Source organism: Anopheles nili, chromosome 3 (genome assembly GCF_943737925.1).
Source record: "Anopheles nili chromosome 3, idAnoNiliSN_F5_01, whole genome shotgun sequence".
Lineage (NCBI taxonomy): Eukaryota > Metazoa > Arthropoda > Insecta > Diptera > Culicidae > Anopheles > Anopheles nili.
In genome coordinates this window covers 15,941,576-15,965,365 of record NC_071292.1, presented here as the reverse complement: position 1 = coordinate 15,965,365, position 23,790 = coordinate 15,941,576, and the positions used below count along the sequence as shown (strand labels likewise).

The following is a 23,790-nucleotide window of genomic DNA, read 5'->3' as shown; positions in this document are numbered from 1 at the left end:
ATGGCACAACTGTCACGGGAGCAAACAATGGTACATTCTTCGGAGCAGCACAACTCAGAAAATATCGCTTCAACTTTCACCGTCAACGATCTAGAACCGGTCTATCGAGCAGCCTTCCCGAAACTCACAACGTTCAACAAAATACAGACGACGGTCGCCAAGACTGTGCTGCAAACGGGCGATTCTATCGTGATTAACGCACCCACCGGTTCCGGCAAGACCGTTATCCTTGAGCTGGCCATCCTGAAGCTTGCGACTGAAACAAAAGGAAGCTACAGAATAGTGTACCTTGCACCAACGCGATCGCTATGTGCTGAAAAGTATCACGACTGGAAGGCACGCTTCACCTCACTAGGAATCAACTGCATTCAGTTCGACGGGGACAATATGGTGGAGGATTCCACGGAGCTGGCTAATTACCGGCTCATCCTTAGCACGCCAGAAAAGTGGGAAGTGTTCACGCGACACTGGGACGACCAGAGTGTAGCCACCGTCCTTCATCCCATCAAGCTGTTCCTGATCGATGAAATTCAGGTCATGAGCGACAGCGAACGGGGTGCCAACCTGGAGCTGGTGGTGTCCCGAATGAAGTACCTTGATTCACGCCTCCATCGGGAGCAACTGAACGCCGACGGAACACCGGAATCAATCCGCTTCATTGCCGTATCGGCTTGCATCCCAAACGTAGATGACTTTGCGCAGTGGCTAAAGAGCATTCGAAACGTAGCTCCGTTTACGTTCGATGAGACGAACCGGACAACTAAAATAGCGCGACACGTGATCGGTTATCCTTGCACCACGAACACGTTCATGTTCGAACAAAACCTCAACTACAAACTGCCCGCCATCATTGAGCAATATTCGTGCCAGAAACCGACGCTCATCTTCTGCACGTCGCGAAAGAGCGTAGAAACGACGGCCCGTTTTTTGGCCCGTTCGAATATGAAACGGATCGTCCCGGCCGGGCCAATGCTGCACGAACTGGCCGGTAATTTGGCGAACAAAACGCTCCAGGATTGTGTGACGAAAGGCGTTGCCTATCATCATGCCGGATTGCTGCACAACGATCGCAGTCTCATCGAGCAGCACTTCCGTAGTGGCCACATTGCCGTGCTTTGTTGCACCAGCACGCTTTGTATGGGGGTTAATCTGCCCGCGTACCTGGTGATCGTTAAATCGACGTTCAACCATGCCGGGAAGGACTACTCGGACAATTACCTCCTGCAGATGATAGGCCGTGCCGGGCGGGCGGAATTCAGTGAGGACGGTGTTGCGGTCATATTAACCAGCGACGCCAATGTGGTGCGCTATCGGAAAACCGTCTCTGGGATGGCTCCGGTTGAGTCACAGCTGCATCGAAAGCTTCCGGAGCTGTTAAACTCGGAGGTTGCTCATGGCATCATCTACGATCAACCGGCCGTCATGGAGTGGATGCGTTCTACATTTTTTTACGTACGTGGAAGGATAAATCCGACCCACTATAAGCTCACCGGCGGACGTAATATTGAGGAGGAAATGTCAAAGCTGTGTACAGACACCATTGCATCCCTTGAAGAGAGTGGGTTGATTGTGAATCGCCGTCCTAACGCTATCGTGTCTACGCCATGTGGCCGGCTAATGGCGCGCAATCAACTATCCTTTCAGACGATGAAACTACTCCAAGCGGACCTAAAGGGAACGGAATCGCTGCAGGAAATGCTAGCTCTCGTAACGCGAGCAAACGAATTTAACGAGTACAAGTGTCGGCAAAGCGAGAAAAAGGTCCTTAACGCCTTGAACGCCTCGCGACCTTCGAAGACGAATTCCTTTTGCGATGGAGCCGACGAGGAAGCGGAAAGGATACGGTTTCCGTTAACCGGACGCATTAGTACAACCGGTGGAAAGGTGTACTGTCTGGTGCAAGCCATGTTTGGGAATCTGGCCATCCACGATCACGGGCTGCATCAGGAAGCGGCCAAAATCGTCACGCTCGGTGCTCGCATAGCGCGGTTTATCGTTGGATTGTTGGCCGCGAATCAGGCTCAGTACGGGAACGGGTGCTTTCAGGCGCTGGTGAGCGTGACCTCTTTGCTGCAGAGCTTCCAGACGAAGCTATGGAAGGACAGTCCCTTCCTGTCGAAGCAACTAGGACAGATCGGATCGAAACTCGCACGTCATTTAGCGGATCGCGGGAAGGTGACGTTCCGTGCCATCCGTGATGCGGATCCCAGAGAAATCGAATGCATTCTGAAGAAACAACCACCGGTAGGGAACGATATCATAAGCTTCGTCAGTGGCTTGCCGGAGTTTTCGATTGAACTAACAAAAACGGACCAAGAGCAGGCCACTTTCTCGTGTACCATCGTGCAGAAAAACACGAACTACAATCCGGAAGTTTCGGTGAGCTTTAGTGTTCTGGTTGGAGATTCCGCCAACAGGATCCTGTTGCATCAGGACAAATGCACGATGGAAAATATCCCGGTGATGGGATGTACGTGGCCCCTCGTTTTAAATGACACAGCGGTTGAGTATCTCTCAGCGCACCTCATCTGCCACAACTGGACGGGATTCGACAGTTCACATACGCTATATTTGGTAGAGCAACCGCAAACCACAAAACACCGTCAAACGACTATAACGAACTTCTTTCCGAATCAGTCGGCGAACGAATCAATGCTCGGAATCGATGCGATTTCCATACCACCTGCGCAAGAGTTTTCTCGGCTGAACAATAACGTGTCACTTGCAAATGAGCCTTTGGGGCTTGACTGGACGATAGGGAAAAGCTTTCTCAACGCGACTGCTTCAAACGATAATATCGTATTCGAAAACACCATAAATATCCCTGTTCCCGCGCCTAAGATCTCACTCGGCATGATATCCTCTGAACAAGGATTTCCTCTTCGCTCAATTTTGAAAGCTATTCCACGTTGTTCCTTGGAGAAACCGCCAACGATCGATATTCCACCAGCAAATCTCAGTGAGTCTAATCTATCCTCTAATGACTCTAGCTGTATTCAGCCCGAGCCCATTCCACGGGTTCCTAAAAGCCTCAGAGCAAAATCGTTCTTTCAGAGTGAAGATTTCAAAAACAGCTTTCAGTCGGAACGGTGCACGCTAAGCTTTGCGCTTTGTGGCCCACTCCACGACATCGTAGACTGTTTCAGACGTTACAACATATTCATAGAGCACCGAGAAACACTGCCCACGCCGCCGAAGGTACCGATAGATGAAATAGAGCCGATCCTGTGTGAGGAGCGTAGAGTGAAAAAGTTCGATCTAGGATCCGCCGCCGACGTCTTTGGTTCGGATGTGGATGAGTGATTAAATAGTCCTCGAGTATGATATCAAAAATGTTCAATCTATTGCGATGATACGCTATACGGTAACACAATGACTAAAGTACAGGTCAGGCCAGGAAAATGACCAAATCAAAGCCCTATTTTAGCGCTACGCTGTCGCCGAATGCCTCGGCATACGGTACGCTAACCGTAGGAAGGATGTCATGACGCTATTCTCATCAGCCGTTTTGTGATCACTATTGGCGTTTCTATCGCGCGCTTGTCACGATCGTCTTTGTATTCAGTCGAAAATGATACAACGCTGTATCACGCTTACAGTAAACGCAACAAAGGAAACGAACAAAAATTCCACACAAAAATCACCATCAATATTGTACTCGTCTCGGTAAATTGTGCCGCCTTAGAAACGGAAAGACATACTTAATGCACTATTGCTCTTCGCGCTCGCACTAGTAAACTACGATACGAGTAATGTGCCGCGTTCTAAGCGCGGGTAGGAATACTTCATCTTCTAACACGGACACGGTTGGTTAGTAGCTATTAGCTTCTATCACACGCGATATAATATCGTCGTTGCATACGAATAATCTATCTCAATATTCCTGCATATGTAGTTGATTTGTTTGTATCTTTTGTCAGCAAAAGCCGTTTAGTGGTCTGTAGTTTTTGTTTACTCTCCTACTCGTCCCGGATGATATTCAGTTACTGGAGGTACTGAATCGAACGGAACGGAACGGAAAATCGTTCGAGAAATACTGCGCTAGTTGATACGTTTACGTTAATAATTTGTCTAAATACGCACCGTACTCTTAAGCGGGTTGGAAAAAACCCATTACTAAAAGCTGTTAGTTTCTGATTATTTTTGTCTGGCATTTGGAGTACTTTTTTTTCGATTTGTTTTTTATCTTCTTTTTTTTGGCAAACTCCTTATCGAATCTCTACTGGGCTATCATTCATTGCTAGGTGCGATACGTGCACGTTCGTTGTGCGTGTGCGATGTGTGTGTATGCCTGTGCAAGGTGCTCTCCCTGGTGATGTGGTTTTCGTTTCGCAAAGTGGCACCAGTTTATCGCAGCTTCTCCCTTAGCCAATCCTCCGTCATGTCGTCCAGCTCGCGGATCTCGTAGTAGCGCGTCAGATCCGCCTCACGCTGTAAGGCCATACGCGTTTTGGCGTACAGCATACCTAGTTCCATCTGGCTGTCCCGTGGGGTGTAGAAAATGAAGCACATCGGGTAGGATATCCGTGAGTCATCATGCACCATCTTGTAGCTGTAGATGATGAAGCGTGGCTGGTGGCTTGGCAGCTGTTCCTGCAGCTCTTCGATTCCCACATCGTCCAGCAGCTCGTCCACGGTGACTAGCTGCTTTTCGCGATCGATTTTTACTGAAATATCAGCGAGAATGTTACTACGGGCTGGGCAGACGCAGAAACGGAGGCGCAAGTAAATCGAGCGTTTCACTGTGCGGTTTCGTTCCGCTACGATCACGAAAGCTGCACCCATTATCAATCGGAGGGTGATGATTCATGTACGTGCGCCCCCACCGGCGACCGATAATCGGTTGGGAAGGAGGGTGAGCGAACAAGTGAGTACTTACGGATCAGAGCCGTGTTAGAGGCATTGCGACGAAAGCGAAATTTGCTGATCTGCTCCTTTGCATCTGGGCTAATATCACAGATCTGCGCCTCGGTCTATTCAAGCGGAAACGGTCGATTAGATGCAATTAGCTGACGCGTATATCCCGTATGCAGGTGACGAACCCAAGAAATATACCTACCATCGTAAGCAGAATAAATGCTGGGGAAAATAAACCTGGAACAGATCACTTTACAAAACTGCTTCCTTCGTGCACTAAGCGCAAACAAAACGAGCAAGTTACTGTCGAAGCGCGCTGGTGGAACGATTGCCGCGGTTGCGATTATTTTTTTTTATAATTTGATTAAAGCGCCTCGCCTATATTCTTTGTTTGTGTTTTGCTCGGATACGCTGCTGTCGGAGTGACAGCAGAGAAGGTGAGCTCATGGCAGCATGCTTTTTTTACGACGCATGCAGTCTAAAATAGCTTCAAATGAAATACTATACATATTATTAGTTGTTGGAAAGATTGTTTTATGTGGGGTCTATTCATATTTTATGCATGGATCGATTTATTCAAAATTATCAAGAAAACAAACAGCCTAGTTGAACTTATGAGCCGCCATTGTGTCACGTGCTCTGTGAACATGCTCTTAGTGCCGATTGTAAACAATGTCAACACGAATGATTATTTTTATTGTATATTGACCATGTTCAAGTGAGAAACGATTCAAATTAGGTTTTGGCTTCAAATTGTTCACGTTTCACATTGTATTTCCATTTTTTATCATTTCAGTGCATAACATATACATCAGTTCGAAAGAAGATAAGTTTCGTTTGCAATCTAGAGGGTGAACCCCAGTTTGTTTACGTCATCGGTTTGTTGTTGACTCAAAGTATCTAAGTAGTATCACGCGAGAAAATATCTTTGCACGGGATGGATCTTGAGCAGATTCACCAGGAGGCCCGGCAAGCGGCGCTGAATGAAGTGAAAAATATGTTCCAACGGTCCAACCAGATGGAAAAAGTGGATCAGTACCGTCGCCGCATATATCGCAAGAATCTCTCCATGGACGCGCAGCTGAAGACGTGCATGCAAAATCAGACTGATGATGTGAAGATTGGCGTAAAAAAGTTACAAACCGCATTGGATCAAATCCAGGAGATCGGTGACCGGATGAAGAACACTTTTGCAATGCTTGCGGACGTACCAGCCGTTTACGATACGCTCGAGAGCGTCCGGGATGAGAACGCCAAACATTCCCAGTACATGACGGCGATGGAGAATTTGAAGCACATCTTCACCGTCCAGTCAAGTGTGGACAAAGCGATGCAGTGGATTGAAGAGGACAAGCTGTTACACGCGCACCAGTGCCTATCGGATTTGGAAAATTCACGCGACGATCTGCTGTATGAGCTGCACAAACTTCCCAAGCAGAACGCGCACGACAAGATTACCCTTAAGCGGTATTTCGAGAAGGTCGAGACGGTGTCAGTGACGCTTGAGAAGAAAATTCGCCTCGTCCTGCAGCGTACGCTCAACACGGTACGCAAGGAACCAACCGTTATCGTCACGTCGCTCCGTATTATCGAGCGAGAGGAAAAAGCGGATGCGTTCGCGTTGCAGCAACAGAAAAATACGGGCTTTATCGCACCTGGACGCCCGAAACGCTGGCGCCAGAAGGCTCTGGACGTGTTGAACGATGCAGTCGTGCAGCGAATCGAGGGCTCGAAGCTTGAAGAACGGTCCGACAACAAGATGTGGTTGGTACGAGATCTCGAGCTAACGAGACAGTTCCTGTTGGAGGACCTGCGTGTGGTTAAGTCGCTTTGCGTGCCTTGCTTTCCTCCGCATTACAACATTCTGAATGAGTACGTAAAGATGTACCACAACGCCATGTCGAAATATGTAAGTAATCCTGTATGGCTCATTGGTTGAATATCGAGTCGTTAAACCGATGCGTATGTGTGCTATCTGTTGTAGCTCGAGGAACTAATACAGACGGGTCTGGAAGGCAACGAGTACATAACGATTCTGTCGTGGATCATGAACACATATCCCGGTCGCGAACTGATGCAACACCCTGACCTGCAGATCGATCTGTCCGACGCAGGTCCGTTGGTCAGCAAGCAACGGCTGCACGAGATGGAGACGGCCTATCTGCGCACGATGGAACGCAACTATCAGGAGTGGATGACGAAGACCCTGGAAACGGAGAAAACCGACTGGATCAGCGGGGTCGAGATGGATTCGAGCGATCAGTATTATCACACCTCGGCGCCGATGATAATTTACCAGATGATTGACCAAAACCTCCAAGTTACCAATACGACTCATTCCGATCTCACGTTTAACGCGCTCATTCTGAGCATCCAGCAGATGACCAAATACGGTCACATCTATCGAACGGCGGTGATCGAGTACAAGGAGCGGCATTTCCGCGACCGCAGCCAGGCTCCGTTCTTTACGCAACACATCATCACGATCGTCAACAATTGCCAGCAGATGATCGAGATAGCTCAACAGCTGAAGCAGCTGTACTGGCCAAAATCGAAGACGCAGCACTACGAAGAGTTCGAGAAGCTGGTCAAAACGTATCAAACGCTGCGTGACGAAACGGGGCTGTTCCTGCTGGAGGAAGCTTTCCTCGACTTGGAGGGTCACTTTAACGAGCTGTTCACCGCTAAGTGGACGGCGTCCTCCGTCTCAGTCGATACGATTTGTGTCACGCTCGAGGACTACTTTCAGGATTACAACCACCTACGAGCGGCCAACTTCGAGTACGTGATCGGAGAGGCACAAAAGCTGGTGGCGAAGCGGTACATCAAGGCGATGCTGTCGAAGAGGCTGAACAAAAATCGAGCCGAATGTGAGGCGTTGGCAAAGAAGATTGCTAAAGAAGCGAAACAGATTAGGGTGTTCTTCGAGAAGGTAGCACCAAATGTGGCGAAAGGTGACTCTCCGATCGATGTCATTTCCAACTTGGCTGGGCTGTTAAATTGTGACACAGAGATGCTCGTGCTCGATCTGCATTCACTGTTGTCGTCGTACCCATCGATAACAGAGGATCATCTTGTCCGACTATTTTACATGCGGAGCGATTTCAAGAGCAGCGAGCTGAAGGAAAAGGTACAGGATGCGCTGGTTTCGAGAAAATCGACCATTAGTCATGACAAGCAGGATGCAATCTTCAAAGAGATCGTGTTCTCCGACAAGCTGTGGTAGACAGCAATTATGTACCCCGTCTGTTGAAATCAATATATATCAATATATAATCAATATATCGAGAATTTTAACCCAGCACTTGTTGCAGAGAATGTTATAATCTCCTACGACGGTGGAACACGTGGTTCATTACTTTGTAATTAGAGATGTAATTAAATGATTGACCCAATATAAAACAGTTTCAGAACTACACTTTAAAGAAACACCTGTTCAAATCTCCAGTTTCTCAGTATGGTGTAGAAAGAAGCCCACCGTATCACGAATTATGTTATTTGTTTTCATTTATGTTTGGTTAATTTTTTAACAAATTCGAAATTCCATTGTCAACATCGCATATTAGGGCTGATGCAGGATCTGATCAGAAAAACCGGTTGCCGATTATTTTTATCATGCAAGGACATTCAATATAATAAAAATATTTATTCCGGTTCTATTCAAACAAAACAATAAAATAAGAGGACATTTTTAAAAGCTATATCCATGTTGAAAGTATTTGCAACTTGCAAACCTCCTTGCAAACCAATCCTTTAGTTGTACGGAGTTGGTGCGTGAACAATCTTAGAACAAATATGGGTAGAAGCCTCGGAAATATTCGTTAATAAAAATAAAAACTTGTTGTAAAATAATGATAAATACTGTTAACATCGTCATTTCCATGTATAATACAAAAAATTGCCCGTGTTTTTAAATTGGCAATTTCGAAATAAACAACATGGCGGACATCAAAATACCGATGAGCCAACCCGGCATGGGATCGTATCTGCAATCACAAACGTCGTCGTCAACAAATCGAACGGAGGAGAAAAGTGTCGTCTGTTTGCATCATCGGTTCGCCAACGAGGGCCCTTCGCGATTTACCACCCCTAGCGAAAGAAAAGGACTCAACAACAAACCAGCAGCCTCGCAACGCAGGAAGCTGTGCTGCTCGACCCGTGAGCAGCTTCCCTAGCAAACGCACTCATCGTAGCAGAAGCAGAGCCGCAGTCAGCCTTCGGCCGCAGGATCCCCTGCTATTATTTTGCCGTGCACACTTGGGGAGGGCTGCAACCACGGTGTTGTACGCGCTCGGAATCGATTTGGATGGAAGTATGAACCAAGAGCCTTTCACATACGCCTTAACGCAGATAGGTTACTTAGTGTCGAACGTGAACAAGAAGAACTCTGCCTCCACCACACGCCAGTTATCGCAGGTACGTTGATAATAAGTGCGATCGGGGATTTACTCCCTGTATCCTGTCGTTACGAGGCAAAAAGCGCCCGACGGAGACGAGCGAATATCTGCGGATATGGGGCAATCGTCGCGCCCCATAAAAGTAGTCACCGGAGAAAGTTGGCTTGTTCGGATGCAGATGTGGGGGAATGTTTATTCACGCTGCACTGTAACCGTGCAGCGCTGGATCCTAATCGCACCCGCTAAATTGCTCTAAAACGACACAATAGCAGCGGGTGCAGCAATATCGCAGTGGAGAAAAAAGAATCTATTTATAGGAAATTCGTAACACGGGGTTTTTGACGGGCGCAACGGGTCGTGTATTGTGGAAGTGAGTCTCGATTGTATCTCGGTTATCGCACAAACATTACGAAAAAATAGTGCCCTTGCTGCCAGTGTGTTGGTGGTGCCTGATTGTGTCAACTATTGGATTAGATCTTCTAATTTCCTGCTGGATGGTGGCCCACGTCACAGGGTTGTTTATTGTTTCGGTGGTACCCGATCGATGCAAAAGATTGCCTTAAAATGGGTACAATTGTAACCGGAGGTTGGAGGATTTTATTGCCAGCTTTGCGCCTTGCATTCTAAACGCACCAAACATGGTGTACGAATGCATTCTGTCACCGCCATAAAATGCACTCGTGCTCGTTGGCTCGACAGCTAACATTGCATTGCTATTTGTTTATAGTGCAAAACACTTGTGAAAATAGTATCCGTACAAATGGCATTAACCCTAGGAAGGCAAATACGCTGGAAAAATGAGCAGCGCTCCATGCAGCTTCGTCTCCTTAGCAACCAACGATAGTGCTGGTTGTATATGCAACTGCATCGAATTCAGTACATTTTTGAACTATCCCCTCGGACCTTAGTGTTTCATGGTACACTACAGTGACTGCAAAACTCGCGCTAACATTAATATTTTGCGGTTCCCAAGGACCTAAAGATCGCTATCCCAAAGGATTTGGATGACGTTTTGCAGGGCTCGCTCCCCTGTCTGGACCGAGCTGTCAGGTCCAGCGTGACGGCGTTTGCTGTCAATGCCAGTCGATGCCAGTCCATAGTTGGACCGCCATGTTGGTTTAGTCGGAAGAGAAGGAAATAGAAGCGAACTGGATTTTGTCGAGAGTAGATTTACGGTTTTGGGCTGCGGTGTGGTGTCCGCAAATTAGCAAAAACAGTTTAACGATGGCACATTCCCCGGAGAATAAGCTTTTGCATCGTTTGTGACAAAAAAAACGAGTGAACGTTACGTACGGGGGACGGCTTCCCCGAGTTCCTTTTTTTTTTGTAACGCGAGCCCCGAAACGCGCAGGAAAGCCAGAACCGCCCCCCTCAAATTTGGCTGTGGTGAGGATTGGCAGTCTTTGTTGTCTTTTTTTCTCTTATCGTCCGTGTTAACTGGCCAACTGTCCATCCGGTGTAATCCGTAGCTTCCGGTTCCCAGCACCTTGCACATCCGCCAACTCTCCGTCGCCGCGCTTGCAGCATTCATTGGCTGTGGTACTTTCTACATTTTACCTTGAATCTCCTTTCCCCCCACACGCTGGGTTCTCTCTATTGATCCAAACTTCTCGGAACAACGGACGCAAACCAAAAAATCATCAATCGAACCTACAAAAACCTTCGCCCAACTATAGTTTGTGAAGGATTTCGGATTAGAAGCCGACCGTCATCTGCTGCGTTGTTTATTCTCATCGATCGACTTCGGGGACGACTCACATTACGCTTCCAGAGGTTATTGGCAGGCTCGCTTGCTGGCCACAGAACTCGCGAGCCTGACAAACAAACCGCAGCTGGTCGCAAACGTTTGCTTTGCCGTCGACAATCCGTTCCCGCAGCAAAAGGTAAGTGGCGTAGAATAATGGTGGCGATGGTGCTGCTGCGTACTGCGTAGCCGATTTTCGATCGAATCGAATGAATGGAGCATAAGCAAGATTTGCTCTCTCGCTAATGGCATCCGTAATTATTTGCGTTCTTTTACTTATCTCCCACGACGGGCGTCTTCTTTATGCGCATGGGAACACCATCGCCCGGAACTCTTGCAGTCTTTGAAGCCAACGGCGCTTCTGCTGACGCAGATATCGAAAACGCTTTCCTGTACTCCGGTTCAGGAGACGGCCCTGTCGATCGCCCTACTCAATTCGAAGCTCCCGGAGACGGCACGGATAGCGGAAGTGCACCTCAAGACTTGTCTCACTGGATTAATAGAAAGTTACATCGACTCTGGTGAGTATAGCAAAAAAAAAGCTCTTTTCCATACCCCCAACACTTGAGATAGGCATACATGATGCAATATTTTCAATCTAAACAGATCATGTTGCAGACGGATGTATTATTTCATCATTCATGCTCTTATACAATGTTGTGTAAATGCTTAAAATAATGCTAAATGCCTTTTATGGTTCTTCTTCTTTCACGCATGTTCATTTAACAGATCTCATTAATAACGTCGAAGGCAGTCTAAACGACGTATCGCCGGAATTCCTGCAACAAATACTGTCGCTCGTTTCCTACGGCAAACACGCGTCGTACGGTTTGTCCGATCAAACTTACGCACGCTTTCGGCAGCAGCTGTGTCGCGACTTCCCGCGTGATCGCGTACCACTCATTCTCGCACCACTGCTGTACACGGAAAACTCGGAGATCTCCGCCGAAATTCTAAAAATCAACACACACAGCATCCTGCAATCATCTATCATGAAAACTTCCTGGACCAACCTGGTCGTGGAGGTCGGCTATTCGTTCACGGCCACACTGGACGACTGCCGAAACCACTTGCTGAAAGTTGGCGGACGGGAAATCACGCCGCAGGATGTAGCGAAGATCGTATCGTCCATGTGCCTAACGCACGAAACGCTCTCAGAGAGCAACATAAATCTGCCCACGCCAAGCGCTTTCTGGCCGCAGGGTAGCGATCCGTCGGGTCAGAAGGGCAAGGATGGAAACGGCGGTTCGTCCGCATCGGAGAACACCACGTGGAAGCCGGAGGTGTTGGTGCAGGCGTTGAAAGAGGTTGTACCGAATCTGAACTGGAAGGAGGTGTGTCTCGCTCTGGATCATCCAGAATTTATGCTGAAGGACCGCGCCGGACTATCGCTGTTGCTGACGATCGTGAAGATGGGCATGCAGTCGAGCAATATGGGCCAACATCTGCCGGTCGAGTGTCTCTACCAGCGGTGGACGAACGCCGAAGGGCAACTGTCGATCATCTCGCAGATTCTGAAAAACCCGGACCTCTACTCGTTTGCCGATCACATCTACACGAGCGTGTCGCTGGAGCTGCTCAAGACGCCACCGGAAACGGACAACAAGCTGGTGGCATCGTGGATGTCGCTGCACCTGGTCGATGTGCTGCTGTACATCGCAGAACACGCCAACCTGAGCGATAAGGTGATGAAAATCTTCAAAGAACCATTCACGCTCTGCCCCGACATTCTGTTCTTGGCTCTGCTGCAAATAAACCCGCCGATGACGACGGCACGGCAGGAGTTGTTCAACAACTTGGTGCCAATCTTCCTCGGCAACCACCCGAACTCGGGTACGATCTTGCATCACGCCTGGAACCAAACGACACTTAACCTGACGCTGCGTCCCATCATCCTGCACGCGATGTCGGACTGGTACATGCTCGGTGACGGTGATCAGTCGCGTCTTTCGCGCATTTTGGACGTAGCGCAGGACTTGAAAGCTCTCTCGAACCTACTAAACATTCGCACGTACATGTTTATTATCGATCTCGCTTGCCTGGCATCGCGGCGCGAGTATCTCAAGCTGGAAAAGTGGCTTGCAGATAAGATCCGTGATCACGGGGAGCCGTTCGTGAAAACGATCCTTAAGTTTCTGCAACGCCGTTGTCCACAGATCATGGGCGGAAAGTTCAGCGAAGAGCAGATACCCAAGTCAGCTCAGTTGCCACCGGAAACCCTCAGCACCATCCTGAACTGTCTGCAGGCCTGCATCGGCAGTTACACGCCGGAAGTCTCGGAAATGATCCACAGCATGACACAGTATGGCATGTTGTTGAACTCGAAGACGCGTGTCCAGCAACAGCAGCAGCAGCAACAACAGCAACAGCAGCAACAGGTGCCGCAGCAGCAACCACCACCGCCGGGTGTCATGCGAACCCACCGAGGATTGGATGCGTTTGGTGCGTCTGCAATGGGCAGCCAGATGTTGCCGCCTATGGTGGAATCGCTCAACAATCTGACGGCGAACATCGGTGGCATTAGCATCGGTGGGCCTGGAAGCGGCAACAGTGCGTTTAGCTTCAACAACATCATCGCAACGCCTGCGTCACCCTCTCGGTTGTTGCCATCGAGTAGTCCTTTCCCGATGATGCCACTTCCACCAGGAGCTGCTGCAGCAGCCGCCGCACAAGCCGGTACACTCGGTCGTTTGCAGCAAACGCCGAACGATAAGCTCGGTGGTGGTGGAGGTGGAATGCCGAACGCTGGAATCACTCAGTCCCCCTTTTCAGCCGACATAGCGCAGCCCGTGTCGAAGGAGGTGGAGGACGAAGCGAATAGCTACTTCCAGCGGATCTACAACCTTCCGCCACATCCAACGCTCTCGATCGATGAGGTGCTGGACATGCTGCAGCGGTTCAAGGACTCGCCAAATCGCCGGGAAAACGACGTGTACCAGTGCATGTTGCGCAACCTGTTCGAGGAGTACAAGTTCTTTCCACAATACCCAGACAAGGAGCTGCAGACGACGGCTCAGCTGTTCGGAGGTATGGTGGAGCGCAATCTCGTCACGACGTACGTTGCGCTTGGGCTTGCCCTGCGCTGTGTGCTGGACGCGTTGAAAAAGCCGGACGGTTCGAAGATGTACTATTTCGGCATCACGGCGCTGGATCGGTTCAAGAATAAGCTGCATCTGTATCCGAAATACTGCGAGTACGTACACTCGATCGCGCACTTCAGCGAGTTTCCGTCACATCTGGTCGACTACATCGAGTTCGGTGCGCAGGGTCAGGAACCGCCGAACAAGACGCTCGGTCCGGGACCACTGCCTCCGTCGATTTTGCAGTTCATGCCAAGTGGCGCGGCCGGACGTGGCCCGGTGGGTAACCCGCTCTACCGGAGCAACTCGGTTACGGGCACCAGCAATCTCACGCTGGCCGGCGTCTCGTCGTCCGTTTCGGCAACGGCCGCGGCAGCAGCAGCAGTAGCAGCTGCGGCAGCCACAGGTGGTAGCGCGGGAACACCGGGAAAACTCAATCTTGGATCGCAGCTGGCTGGAGCAGCTGGTGGAAGCAGTGGCGGAGCCGGTGGTTCTGGTGGCGGAGGTGGTGGTGGTTCCGGTGGTGGTAGTGGTGGACAACCACCGCGTGTGAAATCGATCGCTAATGCTACGAACATCGACACGCTGCTGGTGGCGACGCAGGATCGCGAGGAGAAGATCATCGCTCCACCGGACGCGATTCAGGATAAAACGGCGTTCATTTTCAACAATCTCAGCCAAATCAATCTGCAGCAGAAGTGCGAAGAGATCAAGGAGATCCTGCAGAAGGACTACTACATCTGGCTGGCGCAGTACCTGGTGCTGAAGCGGGCCTCAATCGAAGTAAACTTCCACGTACTGTACTCGAACTTCCTCGACGCGCTCAAGATCCCGGAAATCAACAAGCTCGTCACGAAGGAAACGTTCCGCAACATCCGGGTGCTGTTGCGATCGGACAAGGGCATAGCGAACTTCTCCGACCGATCGCTGCTAAAGAACCTTGGTCATTGGTTGGGCATGATGACGCTCGGACGGAACAGACCGATCCTGCATTTGGATATCGATTTCAAGTCGCTGCTGGTGGAAGCGTACAACAAGGGCCAGCAGGAGCTGCTGTATGTCGTGCCGTTCGTGGCGAAGGTGTTGGAATCGTGCGCCAAAAGCAAGGTCTTCAAGCCGCCAAACCCGTGGACGATGTCGATCATGAACCTGTTGGCGGAGCTGCACCAGGAACCGGATTTGAAGCTGAATCTGAAGTTCGAGATCGAAGTGCTGTGCAAGAACCTCAACATCGACGTGAGCGATCTGAAGCCCGCCATCTACCTGAAAGATCCGGAGCGGGCGCAAAACATCGAGTACCAGCTGTCTCAACCGAAGCCTCCCAAGGAGTCACCGGCGGTGATGGCAGGCGTTGGAGTGGCGGGTATTGCCGTTGGAGGTGCTGGTGGTGTGGTTGCGGGCGTACCACAGCTTCCACCCGGTGCCGAAGAGATGGGTGCCAGTGGGCCAGCTGGTTCCCCGGCCAACGTAGCGATGGATCCGTCTTTGGCCGCGGCTGGACCTCCAGATCCACGGTTCCACTATTCGGACATTAACATCACGAACTTGAGCAGCATCAGCCAACACATCACGTACCAGCCGAACGTAGCCATCGTGCATTCGCATGCCCACCTGAAGCAGATCGTAAAGAGCGCCCTCGAGCGGACGATATCCGAGTGGATTACACCGATCGTCGACCGTAGCGTGAAGATCGCGTCCAAGACGAGCGAGCAAATCATCCGGAAGGACTTCGCCCTGGATTCCGACGAAACGCGTATGCGAAGATCGGCACACAACATGGCCCGCAGTCTGGTGGCGGGTATTGCAATGATCACGTGTCGCGAGCAGATGCTACAGGGAATTCAGAACAGCATCAAGACGGGCTTCCTGGCCGCAATGAACCACGCACAAAAGGACGTTATCGATGCAGCCGCGAACCAGCTTGCACTGGACAACGTTGAGCTGGTATCAGCGTTCATCCAGAAGACCGCAATCGAGAAGGTAGCGGTCGAGATGGACAAGATTCTGTCGCCGGAGTTCGAGCTGCGTAAGATCGCCCGCCAGGAGGGCCGGCGCTATTGTGACGCGAGTGTGCTCACTTATCAGGCGGAGCGGATGCCGGAACGTATCCGGCTCAATGTGGGTGGTGTTTCGCCGAGCCAGTTGGCCGTGTATGAGGAGTTCGCACGGAACATTCCCGGTTTTCTGCCGATCACGGAACGCGATGCCGCTCTGTTCGCACCCAAACTGCCGGTAGGTTTGATGTTCGTTAGTGAGAATGACAAAACATTGATTTCGGATTGTTTTATTTTCTGTTTTAGGAAGTACTGCCAACTATGCCATTCTCTGCTGTCACGCCAGATGAAATTGGTGCAATGTACGACGAGCTGGCTAGCAAAATGGACGCCTTCATCAAAGCAACCCGTCTCATTCCGATACTACATGTAAGTGATGATGACGCCAGGCTCGAGTTGCAAATCGATTTCGTCTCATGGGATTGTTACTAACGATTGAATTCTTATTGACACAGGTTCATTCGAACAACATGGAACAGTTGCTGGAGTATTTGATACACGCGCACCGAACGCTGGATAACATAACCGGTTGCACGTTGTTGAACAAAGCGGTGGAAGGGCTACTCGAAGGGCTGGTCAACATTCCGGATCAGTTAGAGCATATCAAGCAGTACCGGGACATTCATCTGCGCGTGATGCGCCTCATGCAGGACAATCGGCTGTTCGGGCCGATGTGGACGAATAAGGCAATCACGCGGTATATGCTGGAGTGCCGCGAAGAGCTGCGCTACAACGTGGAAGCGGTCGATATGTTGATTTCGTCCAACTTCGTCAACATGCCACAGTTCGACATGATGCTTGTGCAGCTGATGGATAACGGTAACAACTATATGGCGGTCGTATTTGCGATGCAGCTGCTGCAGACGTGTTTTATCGATGAGCGGCACAATGCGGTTATCACTGAGAACGAGCTGGCGGGTACGATCGAAATGCTGCACCGTCTGATGGCACATCCGCGTGCTCCCGAAGGCTTGGGGCAGCTGATTGACATGTTACGCGCCAACTACGATTCCAACTCGTTCTTCATGGATCGCGCCATCGTTGGGCCGACGTCTTACATCCACGCGGGTGTTGCACAGGCACGGGTAGGTTACTTTTCGCGGCGTTTTCATGTTTCTTTCATCCACTACTTGTACTACATGTGGGTTGGTTTGTTTTCCTTTTACGCTTATCTAGTTGGACATCGAAGATCCGCCCGGTTTCATCGAACGCGCCGAGTTTTTGCTCAAGGACTGGATCCAAATTGTGCTGTCGCCAAATCACTGCCGCGACCCGCTCAAGGGCTTCAGCGTGTTCGTGAACAAGATGAACATGCACGGTATATTGAAGGGCGACGAGCCGTTGACGAGATTCTTCCGCTTCGCCACGCAATACTGCATCGATCTGACCTATCGCAACATCAACGAGCCGAAGGCAAAAATCTTTCAGATTATCGATGCCTACGTGCGGCTGATTGCGCTTCTGGTGAAGCACTCGGGCGAAAATGGCAACAACAACACGAAGCTGAATCTGTTAAATAAGGTTGGTGATTTGTATCCAACGTAGTTTGAATATTAATTTAGGCTTATTCTAATGACATATCCAGTCCCCTGTCATCCTATCTCTGTAGTCTTGTGGTTTTAATTGATTAATTCTGTCTTCCTTCTCGCATAGATTCTCGGTATCGTGGTGGGTATTTTGCTGCAAGATCAAGAAGTGCACGCGACCACCTTCCAGCAGCTGGGCTATCATCGGATTTTTGGCATGCTCTTCCTTGAGCTAACGACGCACGATCCGGTGCTGGAGAACATTAGCATCAGCGTCATTACGGCCTTCTGTCACACGTACCACATCCTGCGGCCGGCCTGCGCGCCCGGATTCTGCTACTCCTGGCTGGAGCTGATCGCACACCGCGTTTTCATCGGTCGCATACTTGCGATGATCCCGCAACAGAAGGGATGGAACATGTATTCGCATCTGTTGATCGATCTGTTCAAGTATCTGGCGCCGTTCTTGCGCAACGCCGAGTTGGCTAAACCAGTGCAGCATCTGTACAAGGGAACGTTGCGCGTGCTGCTTGTGCTTTTGCACGATTTCCCCGAGTTTTTGTGCGACTATCATTTTGCGTTCTGTGATGTCATCCCATCGAACTGTATCCAGATGCGTAACCTCATCCTTTCACCGTACCCGCGTAACATGCGCCTTCCGGATCCATTCACACCGAACCTGAAGGTACGCAAGCACTCGAAGGATTAGTATTTTCACCGACGAGTATTAATTAATTCGCTGAATTATTTCTGCAGGTTGATATGCTGAACGACATTGGTGGATCGCCACGAGTTTCCATCAACTACGCCGCTGCTATTCAACCGGCAAGCTTCAAGAAGGACCTGGACTCGTACCTGAAGGCCCGAGCCCCCGTGACCTTCCTGTCGGAGTTGCGCTCAAACCTCCAGATCTCGAACGAAGTCGGATCGCGGTACAATATTCCGCTGATGAATGCGCTGGTCCTGTACGTGGGCACCCAAGCCATTGCTCATATTCGGTAAGAATTAGAAGAAAAATACAGCCTCCTTCAGGCTTGTGATTTTAAGTCTCTTGTTCGCTCTTATGATCGTTACGCAGATCGAAAAATTTGGGACCAACGATGGCCACCATCATGCACAGCGCTCACATGGACATTTTCCAGAACCTGGCAGTCGATTTGGACACCGAGGGGCGCTATCTGTTCCTAAACGCGATCGCCAACCAGCTGCGCTATCCGAACAGCCACACGCACTACTTCAGCTGTTGCATTCTCTACCTCTTTGGGGAAGCCAACTCGGAAGCGATCCAGGTAAGTTGTCCTGGCTGTGGAACGGATGGATTAACATCATTTCTTAACATCGATGCTTACATTCATCACCCGCAGGAGCAAATAACGCGCGTCCTGCTCGAGCGTCTGATCGTGAATCGTCCGCACCCGTGGGGTTTGCTTATAACGTTCATCGAGCTGATCAAGAATCCGGTCTACAAGTTCTGGGATCACGATTTCGTACACTGTGCTCCGGAAATTGAGCGGTAAGGAACACTTGATGACCCTGCCAACATTCGTTCGGATTCATTATCTTAATTGTTGGATCTCTTTCTTCCAGGCTCTTCGAATCGGTAGCAAAGTCATGCATGGTGACCAGCAAGAGCCAGCAGCAGATTCAAAACGTCGATCCGGACATCACAGAGGTGACCAACTAAAAGTTGCCGGCGGTGTGGCGTGGTGACAGTGCGACATAATACGTGTTAACCCACTATGAACCGCCCTTCTACCGCCCAGCGAATTGTAAAACGGAGGAACGATACCGAACGAACTGCATACGATAGAGTCAAACGAAAATATCGGACCGCTATTGGTCGGGAGATTATAAAACGATTGAGAACGCAACCCTTTCGCATACATAGGGCATTCTATTTTAGCACTTTAACAGAAACATAAGAAAGGCATGTTTTCTAAGCCGTTCTATGCCGGGACTTCAAGGAAGAAACGTGTAAAATTTATGTGAAAAATTATTACGGCATCATTGTTTTGGAGATAAAAAAAAACAAATGGCAGAGTGTGAATGCCGATTCTGTTATCTTTGGAGTGGCCGCCGAAGGTAACAGGTTGCCCGGCGATGGTGCTGCTTGAGTTTCGACGAAAAAGCTGAATGTATGTAGATGTACAGATGTGTAAAACTTAGCAAATCGTCGGTTATTATCAAGCCCGGCTGTCCGTTTTATTGCATGCGTCCGACGTAGTTGCATATGTTAGATTTAGATCAGTATAGCATAACGATAATTGTAATAAATAAAGGATTCGATTTTGAAATCTACCACACGCGTCTCAAGGATTTTTTTCGCACGGTCTTTGAAGATTATATTTCTCACTTCTCACTCCCCTTTGTCTGTGTTTTATCTCTGACGCAATTCGTCCGCATGGAGATTTTGTTTTAAATAGAATGTCATGCGTTATCAATTGACTCAATTGGCCCGTCGAGCAGAGCAAATTTGTGCAATGGTGTTAGAAGGAGTTCTCGTTCCTGAAACTGATTAGATAGAAGGTGGAGCGATCCATCGTTCAGTGGTGCATTCGCGTTTCGGTAGTGAAAAGATCGCATCACTTGCTCTAACCCAAAATGGCCAACGTAAGTGTTGAAAAGCGGATACCGGCCTTCGTCGACGTGCCCTTTCTGCAGCGCGTTTTGGAGGAAAACCTCAACCATGACGCAGTCCGAGTCGACGGGTTTACGGCTCAAATCGCAACGAAACCAGGTGACAACTACAGCAGTGATGTGTTCACGATCGTTGTCCACTACAACGGTGACCGTGAGATCCGGCTCGTGGCCAAAATCGTCGTCGGTGCGGAAGTGATCAAAACCTTCGCGGAAAAGCTCAACGCATTCACGAAGGAAGTGTACACGTTCCGTACGCTTTTGCCCACGTTCACCCGAATAGTGGCGGATGGCCGGACAGATGATAGCGTTCAGTTCGGGGCACGGTGCTTCTACGCCACCCGGGAACCGGTGGATACGATCGTGTTCGAAGACCTGAAGCATCGCGGCTACCAGCTAGCGGATCGAACACGTGGTGGGTTGGATTTGGCTCACTGCGAGTTGATCATGCGCAAGATTGGGCTTTTTCACGCGGCCTCTATGGTGTATGTGGCGCAAGGATCAACCGAACGGCGGCTTTTCACCGAACGTTACTCGCGCGGTATAGCCTGCCCAGGTGAAGACACCACCAGCAACCCAGCGCTTGTGATGTTCTACAATGGGTTGGTTAAGTTCCTGGAAGTATCCGCCAATTGGCCGGAATTGGATCGCACCATCTGGCGTAAGCTGGAAGCGCTGCAAAGCGACTACACGCGTCGTGTGATTGAGTGTCTCTCGGCTGAAGGAGATGATCAACCCGAGGATGGTTATCGTGTGCTGAACCACGGTGACCTGTGGGGCAATAACATGATGTTCCGGTACGGCAAGGACGAAATCGTCCAGGAAGTGATGTTCGTCGACTACCAACTCTCGAACTATGGCAGCCCAGGACTGGACCTGGTGTACTGCCTGTACAACTGCGCTCAGTTTGAGGTGCGTGAGAATCGCATCAACGATCTGCTGCAGGTGTACTATGGATCGCTGTGTGAGGGTTTGCGCATTGGTGGCTATCAGCAACGGAAGCCCACGTTTGACGACGTCTTGAAGGAGTTTGCCCGTCATGAATTCATCGGTAAGCGTTCAAACCTGCTGCTAACCTGGAAACACACCTGCTAACCTGGCTTAAGGTTTTCTTTCATTCTCAGGCTTGGTTAGTGGACTCTCGATGCTGCCGATCATAATGATGGAACGCACGGAATGTGATGCCGAGCTTTCGTTCGATAATCTGCTTGAAGGGCAACACGCGGAAAAGCTTCGTGACATTCAGTACCAAGGGAAGCTGTACCGTCAGTCGGTCATTCCGATTCTTGAGCGGTTCCACGCGAGAGGTTTACTCGATTAGCCGTCCTATCTCGGTACACCTTGCCAAAGAAATCCTGTAGAAGAATAAACGTCATAATTCAATTTCAGTCCCTTGCGTGTGGTGTTTGAGTGATTGTCCGTTACTATTCGAGCGCGATCAGTCAAAGGTTTCATCTCACACGAACGAAACGTCACGAAACGTGATCGCGTTCCTGCTGCAGCCCGGTGACACGGGAGTCTTTGGCATCACGCAATGAAAAATGACCGTTTTTATGACCCGTTAATTTAGCGCCAGAACCAACAACGGAACAAAAAAAAACGCCTCATTAGAAGGCTCGTGCCTCCCACCCAAGCGATCCTCGGTTAATCTCCGTACGGCGCGGATATCGTCGGATTTGATGAGCCGCGTGCCCGCTTTCGGTGGCGTATTTCCGTCCAGTTTCATCCAGTGTGTAATTAGCGTTTCGCTGGATGATGGGGTCGGTTTGTTTGCCACTCCATCTCGCGAAAAGCGCTTATCATGCCGCTACAGGTTCGCGTCCGCAAGCGATCCACAATTACGCTTAAATGGTAAATCATTGCCAGTGGGCCGTGGAAGTCATCTTCTCGTTAGCGATCGTGCCGTGGCACCCATCAGTACCACCGGAGATGTCCACCCTGGAAGGAGCGAAACCTCAGCTGCCAAGCTATCTGACGGAGTCGTTGATCAAGAGCTCGCTCGAGAACGATCTCCAGCGGACGGTGACGATCGATCGGTTTAGTGCCGGACCAGCGACGGCTTCCGGTGATAATTACCTGAGCGATGTGTTCTGGATCCGGGTGCAGTATGACGCAGGTGCTTCCGAAACGCGCCTGCTAGCCAAGTGCATGCCGGATGTAGGTGATCGTGGAGCCACGCTAGACGTGTTGGATGCGTTCCGTAAGGAAACGGAAGCCTTCATGCAGCTATTACCGCAATTCTCCCGGCTTCTAGTACCTGCGAATGGTGAGCGATTTGGCGCCAAGTGTTACTACGCCACGACCGAACCCGTACGAACGATTGTGTTCGAGGATCTGAAAGCTCTCGGTTTTCGCATGTGCGATCGAACGCAGGGTGGTCTCGATTACGCACATCTCGAGCTGGTTATGCGCAAGATCGCTAAATTTCACGCCGCATCGATGCTGTACGCGGCACAGGGTCCTGAACAGAAGCGGCGGCTTGCTGAGGGATACTCGTACGGGTTCTACAACCCACGCGAGAAGCCTGAGGATTACCGCATCCTGCAGGTGTTCCAGAAGGGACTGGAGAAGTTCCTCTCGGTTGCGAGTGGTTGGGATGAGCTGGAACCGGCAGTGTTGAAGGCTTTAGATGCTCTTCAGCCCACGTACAGCAGACGTATCGCTGAGTGTGTCAACCCGCGTCAACCAGGAACTCGCGTCCACGTGCTGAATCACGGTGATCTGTGGAGCAACAACATGATGTTCCGGTACGACGAGGATGGTGCCGTCCAAGAAGTGATGCTCGTTGACTACCAGCTATCGTGCTATGGGAGTCCTGGGCTGGATCTGGTGTACTCCTTGTACAACTGTCCGCGTCAGGACGTGCGGCGAGATCGGCTCGAGGATCTGCTGCAGTTGTACCACCGAACGCTTTGCGAAACATTACGACAAGCCGGACATTCAGTGCTGCCGACGTTGGATGACATCAAGCAGGAGTACGCAAGACACGAGTTTTTCGGTGAGCCAACGGTCCTTCCCCTGGTGATCGAGATCCTTGAGGTGTATGTGGTCTAATGATGGGCATTTGATTTTAGGACTCGCTTGTGCCATCTCGCTGCTGCCGATCTTAATGATGGAGCGATCGTCTGATGTCGAGGTGAACTTCGAAGCGTTTTTCGACGAGGAGCAAGCGGAACGTATCCGAAACATTCAGTACAATGGTGCCCAATATCGGCAGGTTGTGGTACCGTTGTTGCATAGTCTACACGCTCGTGGTTACATGAAGTGATGGAAGTAGTTTGCAATCAAATTTCAACCGCTAGGCAGGAGTAGAATACTAACAGATTTGTTCAGTAAAACTTGCTAGAAACAGTATACAATTTAACGATGAGTACATTTCGACATGTCAGGTAGTGTGGTCAAATGGAGACTTACAGGAAAAGAAAATGTCATGAATACAGGGATAGAAAAATAGGTTACGTAAGAAAAACGTCAAAAAATAGAGTCTGCCGTCGG

The 23,790-nt window shown here is 50.0% G+C and overlaps 6 protein-coding genes across 8 annotated transcripts; 5 read left to right on the top strand and 1 right to left on the bottom strand.

Moving 5' to 3' along the window:
• Window positions 1–3,303, top strand: LOC128723781 (probable ATP-dependent DNA helicase HFM1). Its single transcript, XM_053817545.1, has 2 exons — window positions 1–2,799; window positions 3,055–3,303. The coding sequence occupies exons 1-2, from the start codon at window positions 1–3 to the stop codon at window positions 3,301–3,303; spliced, it is 3,048 nt and encodes a 1,015-aa protein (XP_053673520.1).
• A 48-nt stretch (window positions 3,304–3,351) lies between these two features.
• On the bottom strand, window positions 3,352–12,727 carry LOC128725338 (glia maturation factor beta). Of its 2 annotated transcripts, none has more exons than XM_053819073.1 (3): window positions 12,713–12,727; window positions 4,880–4,967; window positions 3,352–4,667 (listed from the first exon to the last, which is right to left on the bottom strand). In XM_053819073.1, exons 1-3 carry the CDS (start codon window positions 12,725–12,727, stop codon window positions 4,348–4,350), a joined length of 423 nt encoding a protein of 140 aa, XP_053675048.1. In that variant the 3' UTR covers window positions 3,352–4,347. The 2 variants fall into 2 exon arrangements, with proteins under 2 accessions (XP_053675048.1, XP_053675047.1); XM_053819072.1 differs by lacking the exon at window positions 12,713–12,727 and adding an exon at window positions 5,060–5,193 and having other exon boundaries at window positions 4,880–4,973.
• LOC128725337 (exocyst complex component 3) lies at window positions 5,591–8,083 on the top strand. The gene is made up of 2 exons (XM_053819071.1): window positions 5,591–6,766; window positions 6,842–8,083. The coding sequence occupies exons 1-2, from the start codon at window positions 5,795–5,797 to the stop codon at window positions 8,081–8,083; spliced, it is 2,214 nt and encodes a 737-aa protein (XP_053675046.1). The 5' UTR covers window positions 5,591–5,794.
• Window positions 11,797–19,932, top strand: LOC128725336 (CCR4-NOT transcription complex subunit 1). Of its 2 annotated transcripts, XM_053819070.1 has the most exons (11): window positions 11,821–14,400; window positions 14,470–14,487; window positions 14,584–16,329; window positions 16,419–16,501; window positions 16,588–17,217; window positions 17,309–17,653; window positions 17,786–18,343; window positions 18,415–18,656; window positions 18,737–18,947; window positions 19,023–19,171; window positions 19,246–19,932. In XM_053819070.1, exons 1-11 carry the CDS (start codon window positions 11,991–11,993, stop codon window positions 19,340–19,342), a joined length of 6,489 nt encoding a protein of 2,162 aa, XP_053675045.1. In that variant the 5' UTR covers window positions 11,821–11,990; the 3' UTR covers window positions 19,343–19,932. The 2 variants fall into 2 exon arrangements, with proteins under 2 accessions (XP_053675044.1, XP_053675045.1); XM_053819069.1 differs by having other exon boundaries at window positions 11,797–16,310; window positions 16,379–16,501.
• Window positions 19,933–20,259: 327 nt separating this feature from the next.
• LOC128723780 (uncharacterized) lies at window positions 20,260–21,644 on the top strand. Its single transcript, XM_053817544.1, has 2 exons — window positions 20,260–21,346; window positions 21,420–21,644. The coding sequence occupies exons 1-2, from the start codon at window positions 20,260–20,262 to the stop codon at window positions 21,614–21,616; spliced, it is 1,284 nt and encodes a 427-aa protein (XP_053673519.1). The 3' UTR covers window positions 21,617–21,644.
• Window positions 21,645–22,224: 580 nt separating this feature from the next.
• LOC128723546 (uncharacterized) lies at window positions 22,225–23,563 on the top strand. The gene is made up of 2 exons (XM_053817298.1): window positions 22,225–23,293; window positions 23,370–23,563. The coding sequence occupies exons 1-2, from the start codon at window positions 22,225–22,227 to the stop codon at window positions 23,561–23,563; spliced, it is 1,263 nt and encodes a 420-aa protein (XP_053673273.1).
• The last annotated feature ends 227 nt before the right edge of the window (window positions 23,564–23,790 follow it).